At 36.7% G+C, this 19,224-nt stretch overlaps 1 protein-coding gene and 1 long non-coding RNA gene across 2 annotated transcripts in view; both read right to left on the bottom strand.

Annotated features, from left to right (window-relative positions):
• The window catches only part of brinp1 (bone morphogenetic protein/retinoic acid inducible neural-specific 1), a 112,672-nt gene that overhangs the window by 20,606 nt on the left and 72,842 nt on the right, over nucleotides 1–19,224 (bottom strand). The window contains exon 5 of the mRNA XM_085165276.1: nucleotides 8,504–8,609. Within this exon, the coding sequence (XP_085021402.1) occupies nucleotides 8,504–8,609 (106 nt within the window). The remainder of the gene's footprint in view (nucleotides 1–8,503; nucleotides 8,610–19,224) is intronic.
• LOC146514203 (uncharacterized) lies at nucleotides 5,654–8,497 on the bottom strand. The gene is made up of 2 exons (XR_014874917.1): nucleotides 7,348–8,497; nucleotides 5,654–7,303 (listed from the first exon to the last, which is right to left on the bottom strand). It is a non-coding gene; the product is annotated as an uncharacterized LOC146514203 (long non-coding RNA).

The raw sequence follows: 19,224 nt of genomic DNA, 5'->3' as shown, positions 1-19,224 counted from the left end.
TTCCCGTGCTGTATGGGTCTTTCCAAATGCAATAATAAATAAATAAATGAATAAATATATAAATAAAATTCTAACCAAACTGATGAGAAAAATTATTTTTAAAAAAATGACTGTGTGAAAAACCACAGCATTTTCAAAAGCGGCAGCTAGCAAGACTAAGCAGAAAAGAAAAAGAGATTTATGATCATGCTAGCCCAAATCGAAACTTTCTCCTGAATGGCCACTTCCAATTGAAAGCTGACCTCCAGGTCAACATGGAAAGATTTCATCAGGTTTGGGGTTTTAGCATGTTAGAGAGAAGTGAAAAACGTGTTGGCAGCCATCCACTTTTAAAATGATCCTATGTTATAGCTTGTCTTGCCAAGAAGCATGTGTGTTTTGATAAAGGGGAGAGTTGCCTCAGGAAAAATGCATGGGTCCTTCTGAGAGGCAATTCAACAGACATTCGTGACAAAGCATGGGGTATAGCCAAAGTTACCGTGTAATTTCTAAACGTCGTCAAATAATTTTAGTTTTGCAGGACCCAGCGAGAAACAGATGAATGTAGCAGGACTACTATCTCTGTGCGTACAGAAAAAGAAGCAGAGCAAAGAGAGAGGCTGACTGAGTTGGGGGGGAAGATGATGAAAACGCCTCTGTAGATTTATTGTTGTGCTCCTCTCTCTTTATGATTTACATCAGATATTTTTCTTTAGTAAATTATTCACTGGTAACCAGAACAGTGTGTTTACTAATATACTTATAGTCCCCAAATCCATTTCTCAACAAGTCCATCATCAAAGAAACTTAATTGATTTGTATGCTTGTTTGTCTTTCCCCGTTTGCAGCATTTTCACTTGAAAAGAGGGACAGGCATCGAGCGACAGAGCAATGAGTATCTAATTCATCACTCGGTGCACGACTTGCCTACAGGGCCAGTTTAATTTATTTTCACTTCACCACTTTGAAAACTGTTGGCTCAGGCTATTCTAACATATTCATAAATCTTCCAAGATAGGCTCATGGCTCTTCCAATTTAGGCTCTTGAGGAAACCGGAGAAAGAGAAAAGCATGCAGTGGGGACTGAAAGAGGCAAATTAGTTTGCTTTTGTTTTGGTGCTAATTTATGACAGCCATACTGGAGGTGATTGGATCCTTGCAGGGTAATGGGTTGTGGAGGTTGCTGGGCCTTTTATCGTTCGTTGATGCAGTTAATATACGTTACCAATTTGCAATTTTCAGCCCCAGTACACGTTTTGTCGCTCTGTATAGGATATCACATTGCACAAACAATATTCTATGACTTTGCCCTAATGCATTTAAAGCTCCTACTGGTTTGCCACTTAAAAATACATTTTCTAAATTAATAAACTATAAATACTATCAAATGGCGGGAAATAGATTTGTTATTCCTGTCTCGCTACCTGAAACACACTCTGCAAGAGTTTAAGAAAACCATTCAAATCTAGACTATTTACCTGCCATGTGTTAATCCCCTCTTTCATTTAATTCTCATTCCTCAGTAAGCTATTTTTACTTCTAGGTCCCAGAGGAGTCTGAAAGTGAGAATTCAGCCAAAACCAATATCATCAGGTTTTTAAGCGTTAGCCTAGAGAGAGGACAAACAAATAAAAAACAAATTGATGAGGAAGAATAAAAGCATATTTAACTCCCAGCTGTAGTAAAACTAAATAGTGTGCATCTTTCAGTCAGATCTAAAATAAAAATTAAAAAAACAAGCCAATTCCTAAAAAGTATATGTTCCAATCATTCAAAAGATTCATTAAAGGTGAAAGCCTTTGTAGGTTTTATGTTATAATATGATTATTAATTATAATTGATTAGGTTGTAACAAAAAATACAACTGTATCATGCCAAATATCATCACTGTCTGCAACTTAATACCATAATTGATGTTGAATCTATGATTTCATCATGGGTGTCTAGAAAAAACACTTTTTTATAACTCGTCCTCCAAGGACTGCCAATAAAATACTCCATATAGCATGCACTCAGATGCCAAACCAGGCAAAATGTAATACTGAAACCTTCACGGTGATATTACATTTAAGCAATGGGAGGGTACATATTTAACAGATAAAAGCTTTGCTAAGTCATGCATGAATTTTAATTCTGGTGATTGCTGAAAAGGAAAGTGAGAAAATAAGGAGAGTGAGTACAAGAGTTATTTGAAAAATATTGTACAAAGCAAAACTGTGGGAGAAAACTGAGTTTAGGCTTTGATAGGTAGCTGCCTTGATGTGAGATTACACTACAACATTCTAATCTAAATTTAAGTTAAAGCAAAGGGAATATCCAGGGAGTGTCATATCCGCAATGTGTTATCTTTGGCTCACAGCCCCACAGCTTACAAAGAGCAGACCACAGGGGTGGGAAGGAGGGGAAAAACATTCCTCCTTGAAAATTCCTTTATTTTGGAAAGGCAGTCTAGGTGTCTTTAGGAGAAATTGTGACCACAACTAGATTCACTAGCTTGTATATTACTTGCTTCCTTTCATTTTTTAAACTTTTTTTTTCCAAGTCAGAGTGTGGTTCTGGACCAATTTAAACCTAATCCTACCGAAGCAAATTACTAAAAAAAAAAAAAAAAAAAAAACTGAAAAAAAAAATAGATCACAGGTTTGTAATTGGTCATTTTTACATATGGCATGTATGCCTGTAACCTGATAAAGTACAGAGGTCTGGATTAAAAAAAAACCCAATAGTAAAACCAGAAAAAAGTCATGATTAAAAGTTTAATTAGAAGAATGAAATAGAGTGGGTTTTCTATTAATGCATCTGTGTTGTAACTCATGTGGCCCTGCATATTAATATGATCCCTTTATTTAATTCATAAGCAATTAAAATGGCTGGTCTAGATTACCCTTTTTTCATTTCCGTCTATTCATTCACATAAAATGAAGAAGACGTGGCATAAGCATCACACATAAATGCCCAGTGTACACAATATGGAATATGATTTGGATTGCTGAAGAGTTAAAGTAAAAAATAGCATGAAAACAATGGTAAAAAAGACAGAGTGGAGAAACTGAGAAAAAGGTGAGTTAAGACAAATGAACACAAATATAATAACACAAAAAAACACAAAACTGAGAACAAAATGTACTTGAAAAGTCTTATTTGGAACATCACAAATGACTACAGTTTCATCACTTACACATTAAATAGACCGCAAACAGGAATTCTGGAGGTGTACCATCTAAAAGTGTCATTCAGAATTGCTTTCTGTAGCCAGCTCCTTCAAAAGCACTTTCCCCATGCACTTCTAGTGCAGATAGTAGAGAAAATATATGTAAACAGGAGAAGCTACATGGAAAAATCATAAAAACTTGAATAATGGAAATGAACCACTTTGCGTATGTTATCTTTCTTACCATCCAGACTTCATCAGGATGCAAAAAGATTCAGGCTGAGTCAGGCTCTTTTTTTTATTTTTAGAGAGAAGAGATTTTCTCCTGGCATCTCAAACTAACAACTATGCTTGTTCAGTCATTTTCTAACTGTACTGTTATGAACTTTTACATTTAACATGCTAACTGAGGCCTGTAGAGTCTGAAAAGCAGCTCTTAGGTTTTTTGCAATTTCTTTGAGGATTGCAGGGTCTGATCTTCGGGTGAATTTGCTGGGATGTTTACTCCTGGGATGAATATTGCGTTAACACACACCTGAATGGTTCAGGCCAGCAAACTGCCAAAATGTCTGCTTTTATAGAGGTGCTCACACTTCCCGCTGATAAATGAATCAAGTACGTTTGATTAAGACCACCTGTTTGCCACTTCCTCTTCCTCTGGAAGCAATACTTCCAGTACTTAGTGCCCCGTGTCCTTTGAAGACTTATTTTTTTAATGACTGTATGCATGTTCACATACTATTGTGATATTCTTATCTTACATTGTACAGATGAATATTTTTCAACAAATGTACAATAACAAATACACTTTTTAACACTAGACAGTGTATCCTCCATCAAGGCCAGTTTGGGTCCAATGTTGGAGAAATTGGGTTTTCATAAAGATATATGAAGACCATATATATATATATATATATATATATATATACATGGTCTTTATGTATATATATATATATATATATATATATATATATATATATATATATATATATATATATATATATATATGTATACCTTGAACTCATCAAAGAATTTCTATATGCAGAAATTAGGTAGTTTACCATTTTGTTTGACCTTCAACTATTGTCACATCAGGCAACTAGGTATAGACATGAATGCATTAAATTAAAAAAAAAAACTACGCTGCTAATATTACTTGTTGAAAATACTTTTAGTAATAACTAGAAATAAGATCATTTCAAACTAGATGTTGCATGGTGATGTGTATTTTCATATTAGATAGCAGGCAGTGATCTGCGATCTTCCACATTGGCCAGTTGTGACTCCTCCCCACAGTTTAAATGCCAAAAGTTAGCATTTTAGCTAATTGTCTGGTAAAAGGTCAATAGGCATTTGTAAATGAGACACATTGTGGGCATTCATTAGATGTGCTGAGAGCTGCTAGTGCTTATTAGAATAGCACTGGACCCAGCCAATGTCATCTTCCTCAAGGGACAGTCTGAGAAGTTCATTTATGGTGTATTGTAAAAAGAGGACAATGCTGTCAAAGCTGTTATTTTTTGGGCCACTCAATGTAAAGGCCAGTCTAGGGACACAGTAAATCTTGCAGAGAATTGAACTGTGTTTGTCTAAAGAGGAAAAAAATGCTTTTGGAGCCACCATGACACTTACAGTCCTCCCTTACAGTGGAGAAACAAGAAAAACATGCTGCTGAGATGACAATTTATATTTCGTGTGTTCTGATTATGTATGTCACTTCCACTTATCTAAATGTCATCGGTATCGGTTTAGCTGAAGGAACAGCAGAACAATGAAAGCAATTATCCCACTGAACCCATGGGGCTCCTGGATTTTATATGCATTGTCGTTTTTTTTCTGCTGAATATGTTGTTTGCTTGATGTGGGTGGTGGGATTAGGAGAATCCAGGATCATTTACACATTCATTACCCCTTCATTTATTAAGAGTTGGTCCGAGACAGGCTAAATCACGGCTACTCACTCAGCTCATCTCTTGAAAACCAGTGTTCTCCCCACCGTGTGGTACTTGAAACTAGTTATAATTCATCACTTCCCACCTGCAGTTGAGACCAAAGCCAGTTCTAAGTGCCTACTCTCCTTCACAAATACTCTTTTGGTCATAATAATGATTTTGGTAATTTACACCAAGACCTTTCTTCTTTTTTTTTGATGAACCCTCCACCAAAGAGAGATGTCCATAAAGACTTCACTTTATATTAATATAACCTAAACTGTTTGAGTTTTAAAGCAACACACTGGCATGGTTTTTGTTTTTGTTTTGTTTTTAATCTGACCATCATGTGACAAACATTTAAATATATATATAGACATAATACAATCCTCGCACTAGCAGCAATGTGAAATAACCTAACTAGCTGAAAAATAAGTAGTATACCCTAGCAGCCATATATTAGTCACAAAAATATGTTCAGCCATTTATTTGCTAAACTATTAATCCGCTACAGAGCAACACTCCTGGTATTGTCTATTTCTAGCTATACATTTTTTGCTTATTGACTTCTTTTATAATTGAAAAAATAATATTATTTTTATTTAGAATCATACATGAATTGTATTACAATTATGGATTGATTGTTTTAATCCCTACACGTTATTTCCACTGTAAAATTACTTTATAAATCCATAATTTTCCCCACATTAACTGTGCTATCCCTGCATGTACAACAAGTTAAACATACAGTCACTGTGCATACATCAAGCAAAGGCCACTGTGCAATGACATCAGAAGACCAGTTGCTGGGCTTTTTAAAGAGGAATGCCGTCCCATTTATGTTTGATAATTCTAGAGGCGCTATAGTACCAAGTCTTCTTAGTCATATTTATTTATTTATTTTATGATGTATCGAATGTTTTGAGTCGATATAAGTTCTGGACTGCGGGCAGACCAGTTCAGCACCTGGACAAAGCCACAGTGGTGTAACAGCTGCACCATGCATTTAGCATTGTCTTGCTGAACTATGCAAGACCTTCCCTATATAAGACATTGTCTGGACGGAAGGAAGTGCTACTTTAAAACCTGCATACTCCTTTCAGCACTGATGTTGCCTTTCCAGATGTGCAACGCAATAGTACCATAAGCACTCACACACCTCCATACCTTCAGAGATGCAGGCTTATGAAGTGAGTGCTGATAATCTGGAGTACAAGGCATCCATGTTTTCCAAAAAGACTTTTACATTTAACATGTAGAAGACAGTGGTGTTACTGGACATACGGCATCTTCTTTGCATGAGAGAGCTTTCACCAGCATTTATGGATGGCACAGCGAACTCTGCTCACAGAGATTGATTCCCGATAGTGTTTTCTGAGCCCATGCAGTGATTTCCATGACAGAATCATACATGTTTTAAATGCCATGCTGCCATGCTGCCAGAGCCTGCAGACCACAGACACCCAACACTAATTTTCCACTTCATCTCTCAGAAAGGCAAAACTCTCTTGCTGAATATATATATATACATTCATATTCTCAGTATCTTTTTATATTATGGACTATAGATGATGAAAGTCTTTGCAATTTTACACCGGGGAACATTATTCTGAAATTGTTCCACAATCTTTAAATGCAAATCATTGCATTCTGTTTTTATTTGTATTTTCCTCCAAGTCCAAACTTTTTCTGAATTAGGATGGCAAAGAGTCCAACTTTTTTGCAGCAGTGCCTCACAGATCAAGATCAAGACTACCTCGATGTTTGTGTTTATGTTGTTAATGAACGCATGTAGGCATGTAAAGTGAAGCCGTACCGACTTTTAGACTGCAAACAAATGTTGTTTACAAAAATAGATGGCTACTCTAATCTGAGAAAAATATATTGTTTAATAAGAGACAAAAAAAATAAAAAATAAACTACAACTAAACTAAAAAAATAAAGTCATCTAAACTGAACCATTTTCTTGACAACTATAAGTTGTATTAAATGGTTGGGTCTCATTATTAACATATTTGATCAGCATAGACCTTAAAAGCTCTCTACTGACTACATCCCTCTTCATGGGCTGAGTGAAGTGCCATCACTTTGAAGAGCACCACAGTTATTGAAGAAGTTACACCATCAGCTGTCCTCTAATTAAAAGCAGAAACAATGATTGCTCTCCAAAGAACACATTTTCAGACAAACTCTTAACACCCCCGCCACCACCACCGCTCTCTGGTACACATAAGCATACACACTACACACACACACACACACACACACACACACACACACACACACACACACACACACACACACACACACCAATATAATTTAGTTTAATAAAAATTGCTAAGCCTGTAACCAATCATAAAAGCATTCGCTTTCTAGTGGAGTTATTATCAAACCAAAAGAAAGAATCTTTTCCGGGCCTGTCATCTATCAATTCCGTGACAAAGCACTCTTCAAAGCACAAGGCTAATACATTTGGTGCATGACAATAAAGCTTTTCCCAAAACCTATAGAGTGCTTTGAGTAAGTGGCAGCCAAGGACTTAAAAGTGTTTCTTTGACAAACCACTTAGTTTTCTGACTTTGGAGAAGGAATAATGATCCCTTCTGAGAGGGAGATGGAGATGTGTGGATTAAAAATAGGCCTATGTGATTTTCAAACTAGTTCTAATAACCTGCATAAACTGAAATAAATCAAAGAAGCAATCACACTTCTCAAACACTTGACCACAGTTACAGAGTCTTTCATCATTCGTTTTCCCCAGGGTGACTGACACTGCATGTAATTCCTCTCTTAAGCTAATTGTTACTTCTGTTAGAAAGACAGACCTATTTTAATTTAAAAGAACATTCACCATTCATAGGTAAATTTGCTGTGTGCACTGACCAACGTATGATCCATGAGCAAAGTAGATTCATTTTCAAATACTGACAAATCCTAATGAAAGAAACTCCTGTATAAATAGCGAGCTTGTTCCTATAAACCATAATATGGCTCTAGCACTGTCAAGCATAAAAAACACTGTCTAAACACCTTGTTTCATTTGTCCTTTTACACATTGCAGCTACACAGAAAGTGCTACTTTATACTCTCATGACTGATTAGTTTGCACTGTTCAAACAACTGTTTTGGAGACCTGTCTTTGATCAAAGCTTAGAAAGACTTAAGACACAATCACATTAGAACACAAGCGCACGTCTATAACCAGAACATTGTGCTGAAATCCCCAGATGGGAATGGGGAGCAATTCTATCCCCATCCCAGTGCCAATTAAAAAATGCATTGACTTTCAATTCTTCAGAAACCACAAGCCATTTCTTTAGTCCACCTCAGACTATTTCATCTAAGTGTATAGATGTCATTTCATTTTAGAGGTCAAGCGAGAGTTTGACCCTCCTTCTTTGTGACAGCCAGCAATCTGGGGATGAATGTGGGCAGTGTTTACCTTGTAGATGAAGCTTGCTCTCAGGGCTCTGTAGAAGGATTGAGCTAACTGAGTCCAGATTGTCATAGCTACTGCATCCCAGCGGGCCTGTCCGTGTCTCTGTCACCTGCAAGAGAATTAGGACTCAAATGAAAAACACATATCAGATTCACTTTCTGTACTTGTGTGCGTGCGGGCATGCAAACGTCTGCGTGCCCGTTGTGTTTAAGTATTACTACACTATTACACGACTACATATCTTTGTTTCATCTATTGTGCTTTCACTCTACTCTGCTCGATGTAGTATTCCTCATTTAAAAGCAGCCATCACACAACAAACCACCCTTTAACAATGTTTAGGTGTATTATTATGTCTGAGCTACTTAGACTCTCATATGTACAGACTGTACAGCATTCACACTATTGTTATTACACCAACAGGCAAATAATGTATTGATAACTAACCAACTAACTGACTCAGTTATTTTTCCACAAGGCTGATGATCATCTTGCCACAAGGATGTGATTTTTATTTTATTTTATTTTAACAATGTAAGCATAACAGAAAGTATTGAAATCAGAAATCTGTCCAGGCTTAGTTAAACCTGTGTCAAGGATTTTGAAAGAATCTTTTTATCTCAGAGGCATAACAAATAAATCAATAAATATAAAGAAATTAAAACAAAGCAACAAAATTTGCAAACAGTGATCCACACGTTTGTTCACCAGACTTAATGAAATCTCTCTGCTTTGCAAGTCCTCAAATTAGTAATTTTTATACATTCCGACATCTGAAATGATTGAAGGGCTTCTGAAACTACCCATTTAAGCAAAAAGATCCCTAAAATTCCTGACATAAAAGACTGTTTCCAGTTTTAAATAGTGCAATAATATTTGTTAGGAGGTATGTGGGGTAGAGGAGGCGCAGACAAACCTGCCTTTGAACAGTGAAAAATGTTTGGATTGAGAATATATCACAGTTTGGATTGAAATGCAACTTTTTAGAATATTTTACATATTGTATCAATGCTTCATTTTTAGATTTGGTTTGAGATTATGCCAATTTAAAACCCACAGGGTGGATAATTAAAGTTTTGTGCCTTTACGAGATTATATATTGCAAACAAAAATGATTTAAAATTGAACTCATTAAAATGTGTGAAAAACAAGGTGAGCTTTTGTATCCACAGAGGGCTTTAGACAGGCTGGGGAGGCTGAGGGAACATTGAAGACAAAACACAGAGACTAAGGCAAAGATGACATGACATGACAACAAGACTGACATCTACAGGACACACTGAGGACAAAACACAGGGAAAGGGAAACACTAAAGGGAACTAAACCAAAACCACAGAGATAAACGCAATAATCAGAAAACTCATAAGTGCAAGAAAGCTAAACGAGGAAATACAAGATACTCACACAATAATGATTAAACAAGATTCAAAACACTGGGTCAAGACGCAGAACCATGACATTCATACCTGTTGTGAGATGAATTTTCACCACAGACAGCTTCAGTAACTTATGTTCCACATTTGTGTGTGTGTGTGATTGACAGTGTGATATCATTTTTTCCTGTCTTTAATTTTGATACCATACCAGATGGTGGGCTGACAAGCACGAAATTAGACAGATGTAAATCTACCCCTGGCATCAGGCGGCAAGACAGGGACAGACTGGAGGAGAAATATATAATCTTCATATTCAATCAATATGCTCTTGAATAAATCTTGCTATATTAGGGCACATGCTAGAGATGCAATAGCTTTTTGTTTTTGTTTTGTTTGTTCTTCATATTTGACGATAACACTGACATTCTTTATCTGTAGATTACGGTATGCCACTGTTGCACATTATTTGTTAAAGATATAAAACATTTTAATTAAATGAATGGAGTGTGAAAGAAACATACAGAGATTGGAAATACTATTTAAAAATGTCGCGCTAGCATTCTGGTATTGCTACCACCAAATGTTTTACTGGTCTTTTCCTTTAAGATACAAATGGGAAAAAGTGGTTGATCCACTGAAGCTTTACTATTTTAAATTAAAACGCATACGGTACCTGCTGTTTACAGCACTGTAAGTAACTGAACTCCTGCTTTGCAGATTAGAAATTCACATTTTACTGTCTTCATAATATAAGGGCTTATTCCAGTTTAATTTTAATCACATTCAAAGAAATTTCCTTTCAACAAAGGTTAGCATTCATGACTTTTAAGAACTATTAATGAGGTAATAATGATCACCTCCTTGCAGTTTTTAGCCACAATTCATTAGTTTGGTTAAAAGAAATAAAGAATTGAATGGCAAAGGTTTTGAAGTTTTGAGGTGCTGATGTGAACTTGACTAATGTGTGCATCTGAACTGATAACAGAACGACGCAGTCACACTGTGCCATTCACACTTTTGCTAACCCAGCTCTTTTCCTCCCTTTTTTTGTTGCTCTTATTGTGAAATGAATGACCTCCTTCAAAAGGTTGTATTGCATGACACAGGGTGACTGAACAAAGGTGGATATCTGTCCCCTGTCACTTCGGGACATCTCCCATGTGACAAAATAGGTGATTTCATGGGCAAGCTAAGGGATATTTAGATCTGTACTTTCACACAAATTGTGTGCATATATATGAACACTTGCTTCTTGCCATTTTTCTTCACAGCAGTTTTCTATAGAGTTATTTGCTCCAAGAATTATGGTTCCAAATTAAGAGCACACCCAGCTTTAAGGATTAGAGACTGACCCTTGTAATCTGGATGACCTTAGGAGAGCGTAGTGCATTACTTGTTAGGCTCTGTCTTTTCATTTTCTCCACCACACACCATAAGAATGCTATGCACCAGATTATGAAAATGGAGTGTAACGTAATAAAAATACAAGGCGCAATCAAAGGACTGAAGTGGGCCAAGGGGGACTTAGAGGATTTGGATTATTAAGCAGAACACAACAGTGGAATCCCACTGGGCCCGGACTGTATAACAGTCCACAGACAGAAACCATAGTTCTGGAACAACCATCTAATTGTCATCTGTCACCAAGAAAATCATCTAACCAAGTAAATAAGAGATGATGCACAGGAGATCTAAAGTTGCAGGTTCTGTTGGTGACTTAATGCACATATATTATTCCCTGAGCCCCATTTATTAAAAAAAAAAAAAAAACCTACGTTTTTCCTGTGCAAAGTTCTCTGTATTTCAAAATGCAAAATATAGCTTCATGATATACATACCAGGCAGCTGCAGTACATCAGGTGCATGTAGGAGTATGTGTGGGTACTTGTGGGTAACGTGTGTGTTTGCATACAGTGTGTCTGTGCATTCAGACTCAATCATGTTGCTTGTTTCTTGGGAACCAGTTGCATATGTAATGATCAGTGGCTAAGTAGCTACCCCATGAAACATTTTGACCACAAGCACATCTGAAAATTTTGATTTGCATGTTTACATCTCAAGCTATGTATTTCTAGTCCGTCATCTTTCTCACTTTATTTGATTTGAATTGGCCTAGTTAACTTGCTTTAATTGGGTATCTGCCTTTCCAGCACACAGGCCCTTTCACTTCACATCTATAGCTGACCTTTCTAATGCACCTGCCTTTCATTAAGCGCCAATTGGAATTTCTTTAATACAAAGAGGAACATTTGGCAGTTAACATCATAGGTAAAGGTCATTTCGTGAAAACTGTGCAATGGAAAAAAAGAATCTCATATAAAATTATTATACAAAATAGACTCTAAAGCACTGTGAATTATTAGGGATAAAACACGGAAAAGGTAGCTGTAAAACTGCTATTATGTGAGCTTTGCTCATACTTTGTGCACACATGTATCAAAAGGTAAATGCATCCATGAGTTTAGGCCAGTGTATACCTATCTTTTTATTAATACATCTCTCCAGATGTATCATAATACAGTCCCCTTATGCCTTGTATTAGAGAACTTTGTCATTTGTCACCTAGAACATCTCCCTATCTCTACATATGATTCACTGTGTATCGACTGCTTCAGCGTGCAATAAAACCACTTTTTGTCAGGTTCATTAAAACCACACAGCATAGGAAGCTGTCATTATTTCTACAATTCCTTGAAGTTGTCATGGGAGTAGTATGATCTTACTTCTATACTGCTATACTGAAAAGGATGTTTCTCTGAAACCAAACCACACATTAGTCTCCGTTGCAAGAAAGAACAAGAAGAAATAAAAGGTGGTTTGAAGCTATGTGAGATAAGGAAAACAATGTATGAGGCAATAAGATGGGTGAGTGGGACAGGGAAGATTACTGTAAGGTTCAACTGTCTTCATTACACGTCTCTTCTGCTGCACCATTCTAATCTGCCCATCACATGCCATTTTCTTAATGACTTGCTATTTATGGCTACATAGAAAAGAAGAGACGTGCTCCTCTGTAATTCTTCACCCTGGTAGTGAAAACTCTCTCAGGACACTTTTCTTCCTTCTTCATATAATTTTTTGTGTGGCTAGAGTGTTCCTCTAAGTCACACTGGAGGCACGGAGCAACCACATTTTTTTTCTGTAGTAGCACATTTCCCTTGAACATTTATAAAATTCTATGTATGAATATTTAAATATCTAAATGTGTCAAGTGTAAAAGACATTGTTAATGTAACTCTTTAGTTTTAAGTGATATTGAAAAAAAAAGATCAACTTTAGGGCATTTCTAATTATAAACTTGGCACCCTCGAGTGTTGTAACTCAAGCAACACTGAATATAAAATCTGTCATGCTTGCTTGTGGCAAATGCAAATTAGATGTAAACTGCTCTGAACTTGGCTTCTGCAGACGACAGAAATCTGGGTCATATTGTATACATGTTAAATTTCTCTTGCCCTACACAAGGCTCACAAGACTAGACTGAGAGATGAGAAAAAGGATCATATGACTCTTGCTGGTACACTACCACCACCCACAGCACTGCAGCATCATCAGGAAATATGCATATTGATTGCTGGTGTAAATCTGCCCAGAGTAACTATATGGATAGGTGACCTTGTGAGGGATGCAGTAAGCACACCCTGTAGGAATGCACACTTGCACACTTCATGCATGAATGACTATAGAGTACGCGACACAGTCAGCCGCTCAGTCACATGCAGACTCATATACAGTCAAGATAGCATGCAAGCACACATTCACACAGCCAGTTCCTCATCATACGTCTTGCTGCATAATCACACATTTCCACGGGAACACACTCATTCGTAAAATTGACATTTTCTTTCTATTAAAACACTCCATTGGGTATCTTATTTTCATTCCTAAATGACCCTCCCTCCCCACTGGAGTCCTAGCTTGCAGCAATGAAGTTCAGCCACACAAAGACAAACAACCATATGTCATCTTTTTTCTATCAGCAAGGTATGATTTTATGCACAGTGGGAAAAAACCTCACTAACGGTTTGTATGAAGGTCATATAAATACATATAAGTACCTTAAAAATAATGATAGTAATGCATTGATATATGATTGAAAAAATGTTTATATCCATTAATGGAAGCTTTTAGCAAAGTTTTAATAGTGTAACTGGTTGAAATAACATATGTATAAGTTTAGGATTGCACTGCTTTTAGGTAGCATTATTCTACATATGCAGCAAATATATTTATCATATAATTGCTAATAACCATTACATAGTGCCTAGAAATATTTATATAATTGCATTTCTAAAGTAATTCATTTGACTCGAACTTTACTTTCAAACTATATTGCCGACTTACACTCATCATAAAGTCTCATTAATGATCACAGGACATTACAATTACATTAACCAAAAGTATTTTAGATGCCATATAATATCTAAAGAATGAGCTTAAATGTTCAGTATAGCCATTACATTTTTTATGAAGACAACTCTTTGCACTGAAACATCCCAGTGGATCACAAACTAAACGATAAACCTAAATAACCATACATGCTCAATGTATGATACAGTTAAACAGTTAACATTTGGATAGATGCTGTGTCATGGATGAAATGCTTAGCTGCCCAAAGGGATTCTGGTCTTGTCTCAAGATGCAAGAGTGAAAGACTTTGAAAGAGGGTTTATTGTTGGGGCACAGATGGCATGAGTTTCAATCACAAACACAGCTGGACTGGCTAGAGTTTCAACTTGAAAAGCGGCTAAATTAAATCTGCAAATAGATCTATGGGAATTGCTTCAAGGGTTGGATGTTGGAGATGATGCTTGTGTGAAAAAGAACAACTGAATGAACTCTGTGCAGGGCATGATCAGATGACTGCCAGGAAGAACAGTGTTGACACTTACATAGAGGGAAATGGTTAGTAGTGAACAACTTATGCATTGGGGGTTTTGCTGGCATGAACTGGATTCGCTATCCCTTTAGAGGAAATGGTTATTACAAATTAATAGGATGTTTTTCTGAGTTATCACATGTATCCTATTTCCTGTCTGTGTGCAGGTATCCCATGCAACCGCCTGTATGCCAGGGTATATTTCAGAAGATGTAAATCTCCCACTTACTGGCTGCACGGTCAAGAGCTGCACTCACATAGCAGCAAGACAGTCTTTTGTCATCCAAGTGTTGCAGGTCATGTTAGCAAGTTTCCATTGCTGTAAGCATGTCATTGTCTAACAGGTCATTCCACTACTGCTTTTTGTCCAAGATTTGGTAAAAAAGAACCTTGACCCTCATAGTAAAACCTGTGAGAAATGGGGGCAAAGGGAGGAAAGCAATTTAGTTTATAGCACAGCGTATCTGTGGGATGTGGGATGACCAGCACAGTCCCAGGGCAGGTGTAGGGGGTACATGTCTGTATGTTTAGCTGATGATCTTCTTGGGTAAACGGCTAATGACATAGCTAACAGTTTGTCCACTGTCAAAGCTAACAAGTCATTAATAAGTTAATAAGCCCCTCTGTTTGTTGATGACATCTTTGGCCTTTCTGGCAAACAGAAGCTAGTTGTTTACTTTGAAGTGCTTGATAGAACAGTCATCATTTCCCTGATGGTTGTGATAATGGATAGCCATTAGCTATGGAGTATATATAGGGCACCACCTGGTGAACACATATTCCCAAACAGGAGGATCAACTCATACACTCTAGGTAGGAGAGTCTCTCACACCCAAGAAATCACTATATAGGCCGATCTTCAGGCAGCAATCTCACCTGATGAAATACTTCTTTGATACATCCCCAGGAGAGGGATGGGCCTGGCAATAGCCGCTCATTTGGGATTTGGTGGTTATAGGTGAAGGAACACTAAAACACAACTCAGTTTTTGCATGTGCCTTGCAGTTCTTTCAGTGTCTTGGCAGTAAAGAGATTTACATTGTGGAGCACGTCAAAAGGGTTTCCCATGCATGTACTACAGTGAATACTCAACCAGTAATGTGTGGTGGTGCTAACCACAGTGCCAGGAGCAGTTGTTCGTCTTTACCTGTGTAGTCTTCTGCTGTCTTGCCAGGTGCCTTAAGTTCGTGCAATGATCCAGAAAGTGCTGTGTATTGTAATGATAATTAGTTTTCAGCTTGTTGAGAATTTGGGGGGGATTTGAAGAATCATTAGGGTACACACTGTAGGAGTGGGGGGGTCTATCATGTCTTCCACCCTGCGGTCTTTTTAGTAGCAATCTTATACCGTTTCCATTGCTTCTTGAGTGTGTTTCTCTTTATTTGCACAAAATAATCGATCTTGTTGAGCATTTCCCCAACCTCTTGATAACCATTTCATTCACGAGTTCCGTTGCCACTTTGCTATCTATGTTATAGCTTGTAGTCTGTGGTAGGTTTGTCCCCTTTAATCATCTATCCAAGTCAACATATTTTTCTACATCTTCACTTCAGGGAGTATAATCCATCTCCAACTCATAATAGCTGCATTGGACTCAAAGGACCGGTTTGTGGCAGAGGCGCTAAAATGTCATACTCACGGCACTATGTCACAGTTGTGGAGTGGGCATCTGTAAGAATTCAGTGCCTATGTTCCTCTAAGACTGGATGTATACAAAAACCTCTGACACAACTGACACAAGTAACAGGCTAACTGCTAAAATAAATTGGCAAGACAGCACTTAGCTAAGCCGCCAACCATGCCGCTTTACAGCTAGGCTGGCAAACAAGTTGTCCTACTCTATCTTCTAAACATTTGCAGTTACTAGATCTCAAATTAATTGAACATTTTGAGCTGACATGTATGTAACAGCGGTAACCTCAGCCAAACCCAGCCAAATGAGTAAAAACTTCATGGAAACATGCTCAGTCCATTCGGTAGAGTTTTAGAGACATATAGAATCAGTGCCATGCTGTTGGGCTTTTTTTTTTCCTATGATAAATTTCACCATTAGACCATGTCTACTTTAGCCAAATGTAACCATTTTTCCATCAGTGATTTTGATTACCAAATTTTATTTAGCAATACAATCAGTGGTCCTAGGGAAAATTTATTATTAAGGATTAATAGTGTTCTATGTGTTTTAGTATTCCAACCATTGTAACTTGCACAGCATGTGCAACCTGTAGGAGTCCAATAACAATCAAACAACTGTTTGTATTTCTCATTGATAAAAAAAAACTACGTTTATAATGAGGAAGCTTTGCATTAGTGCCTGCACAGATGTCTGATGTCATCAAAGATTGATTGTGATATACCCTGCTGGCTGTCCTGATGTTCACGTGCTGTTCTGCCGCCTCATTAGTAGTCTGATAATGACACAGTTAATCAAGTATTGCTTGCCAAAGTCATACACAGCATAAATTCTGATTTGGTGTGCTGCAGATCATTGATTTTTTTTTTCTTTCTTACTTAAAATCCTATGAGGATTTAGGTATGGAATCAGTGTATCTGGTAGCATTCTATATCTGTATAATGTGTATACCTGTATAACTTAATAGAGAGTGTATTCAGAGTGTATAAGAGTACGGTGTTTTAAAAATGTTTGCGTCTTATTTCTCGTAGTAATTCTGATGTTTGCAAGTGATTACATTTTCTAGAATACTTTTGTTACCTTTCCTGTTGATATGAATCCTATCAAAGACAATGTGAGTGAGAGTGAAACAAAAACAAAGAAACAACAGCAATGAAAAAGTAGGGAAGAAAAAAAACAACTTTTTATCGTCTTGATCAAACTAAATGAAAATATACAAAATAGACACATGTTCAAGGTCATTTGCTGTCTTCATAGGGAAATTTGTATTTGACTCATATAATAATATATCATGGTAAGAAACACATACAAGACTTTAGAAGCTGCCGCACTTCTCTGGTGATTCTCTGAGCAGGGCAGTCAGGGCACCAGCATCTTTCTCATGAATGCCCGTCACAACGAATATCCATATAAACACTGTTGATGGAGCTGTTCTACTTCTGGCTGAGGGTCTGTCTCATCCTCTTTGTTAAATTGGCTATTCGATTAGGCAGACAATTGACAGAAACATGGTTTTCATTTTAAGAAAGGACAGTTCTTTCAGTAGAGACACATTAGTTGTCTGTAGCTTTCATAATCATTTCAATTGTGTCTTAAGGATACAGTTGTTTTGCCATCTATCGTTCCAGACTTATACACTGTGGAAATATGTCACATAATACAAATACAATACAAAGCTACTTATTTATTTTGCCCTTCACATTAGAAATTTAAGTATAATATTAAATCCATGAATTCATAGTTCAAAATAATTGATACATTTAAACATGTTTTTAATATATACAGTGCTTTGAAAACATATTTGTGTCCTAAGATTAGATATTTTTCATATTCATTAAACAAATTCTAATATTTGTTTGAATTTGCGCGATCAAACAAATTCTACTAGTACAAAAAGATAACCCAGGTAAGAATAAAAAATACGTTTTCATGAGACTGTGTGTATTCAAGCTACTATAAATACTCTGGGTAATAAAAGTGTTAGACAGATGCTGAATGAACTAATAGTGAATAAATGTATTAAATATTGAATCCCACAGAGGTCAAATTTTGAACATTTTACAAACTATTTCAACGGAACTGACTTTCAACCTGCTTACTTGCAGATGGGAAATGTGGAAAACATTTCTGCTGTATTGATGCATGTTTTTTTTATCCTGATTGTAAGTTTGCACTCCAAAGCAGGACTTACAGCCATACTAAATCAATATTGGAGGAGCAAAGCCCTTGTTCTCTGTGTTTATAGATCCGTGCCTTCTGATGGACTTTGCTTCCACTGCACATTTTGATCACTGTCTGTCTGCAGCCGACGTGACTGGAGAACTGCAATTTAGGCTGCCTTTATTTATAGTCAAGTAAAAGGAAAATACAGATTCATCCTAAATGCATTTTGTTTTGAATATGTTTTGCATTTTGAATATCAGACAAGGTTAACATATATTACCAATGTTATTAGTATTACTAAAAATATATATAATGCTGAATGTATTTTTACATTTTTTAGCACATGCTCAGCCACTGTTTTAGGTGCTTTTAACACAGATTTCCCTAAAAATAATACAATTAAGTATGCACCTCTTTACTCTTAAAAGATGTGCAAATGTGTGTGCATTAAAAAGCAAATAATAGCATACAATAGAATATAGTAAACAGCTTTCATGTGAGAGAAAGTGCTCTTGATTCTACATGGGTCCATCAGAAAACAGTCTGCTACTTCTCAAACATGATGCTAGTATCATGGGCCATTAATAGGGCTGCCACAAACGATTATTTTGATAGTCGACTAGTCACCGATTATTTTTGCGATTAGTCGACTAATCAGATCATGCATCCATTG

The sequence above is a fragment of the Neolamprologus multifasciatus genome, chromosome 7 (genome assembly GCF_963576455.1).
Source record: "Neolamprologus multifasciatus chromosome 7, fNeoMul1.2, whole genome shotgun sequence".
Classification (NCBI taxonomy): domain Eukaryota; kingdom Metazoa; phylum Chordata; class Actinopteri; order Cichliformes; family Cichlidae; genus Neolamprologus; species Neolamprologus multifasciatus.
The sequence above is the reverse complement of the archived record's forward strand: the minus strand, read 5'-3'. Positions and strand labels throughout refer to the sequence as shown.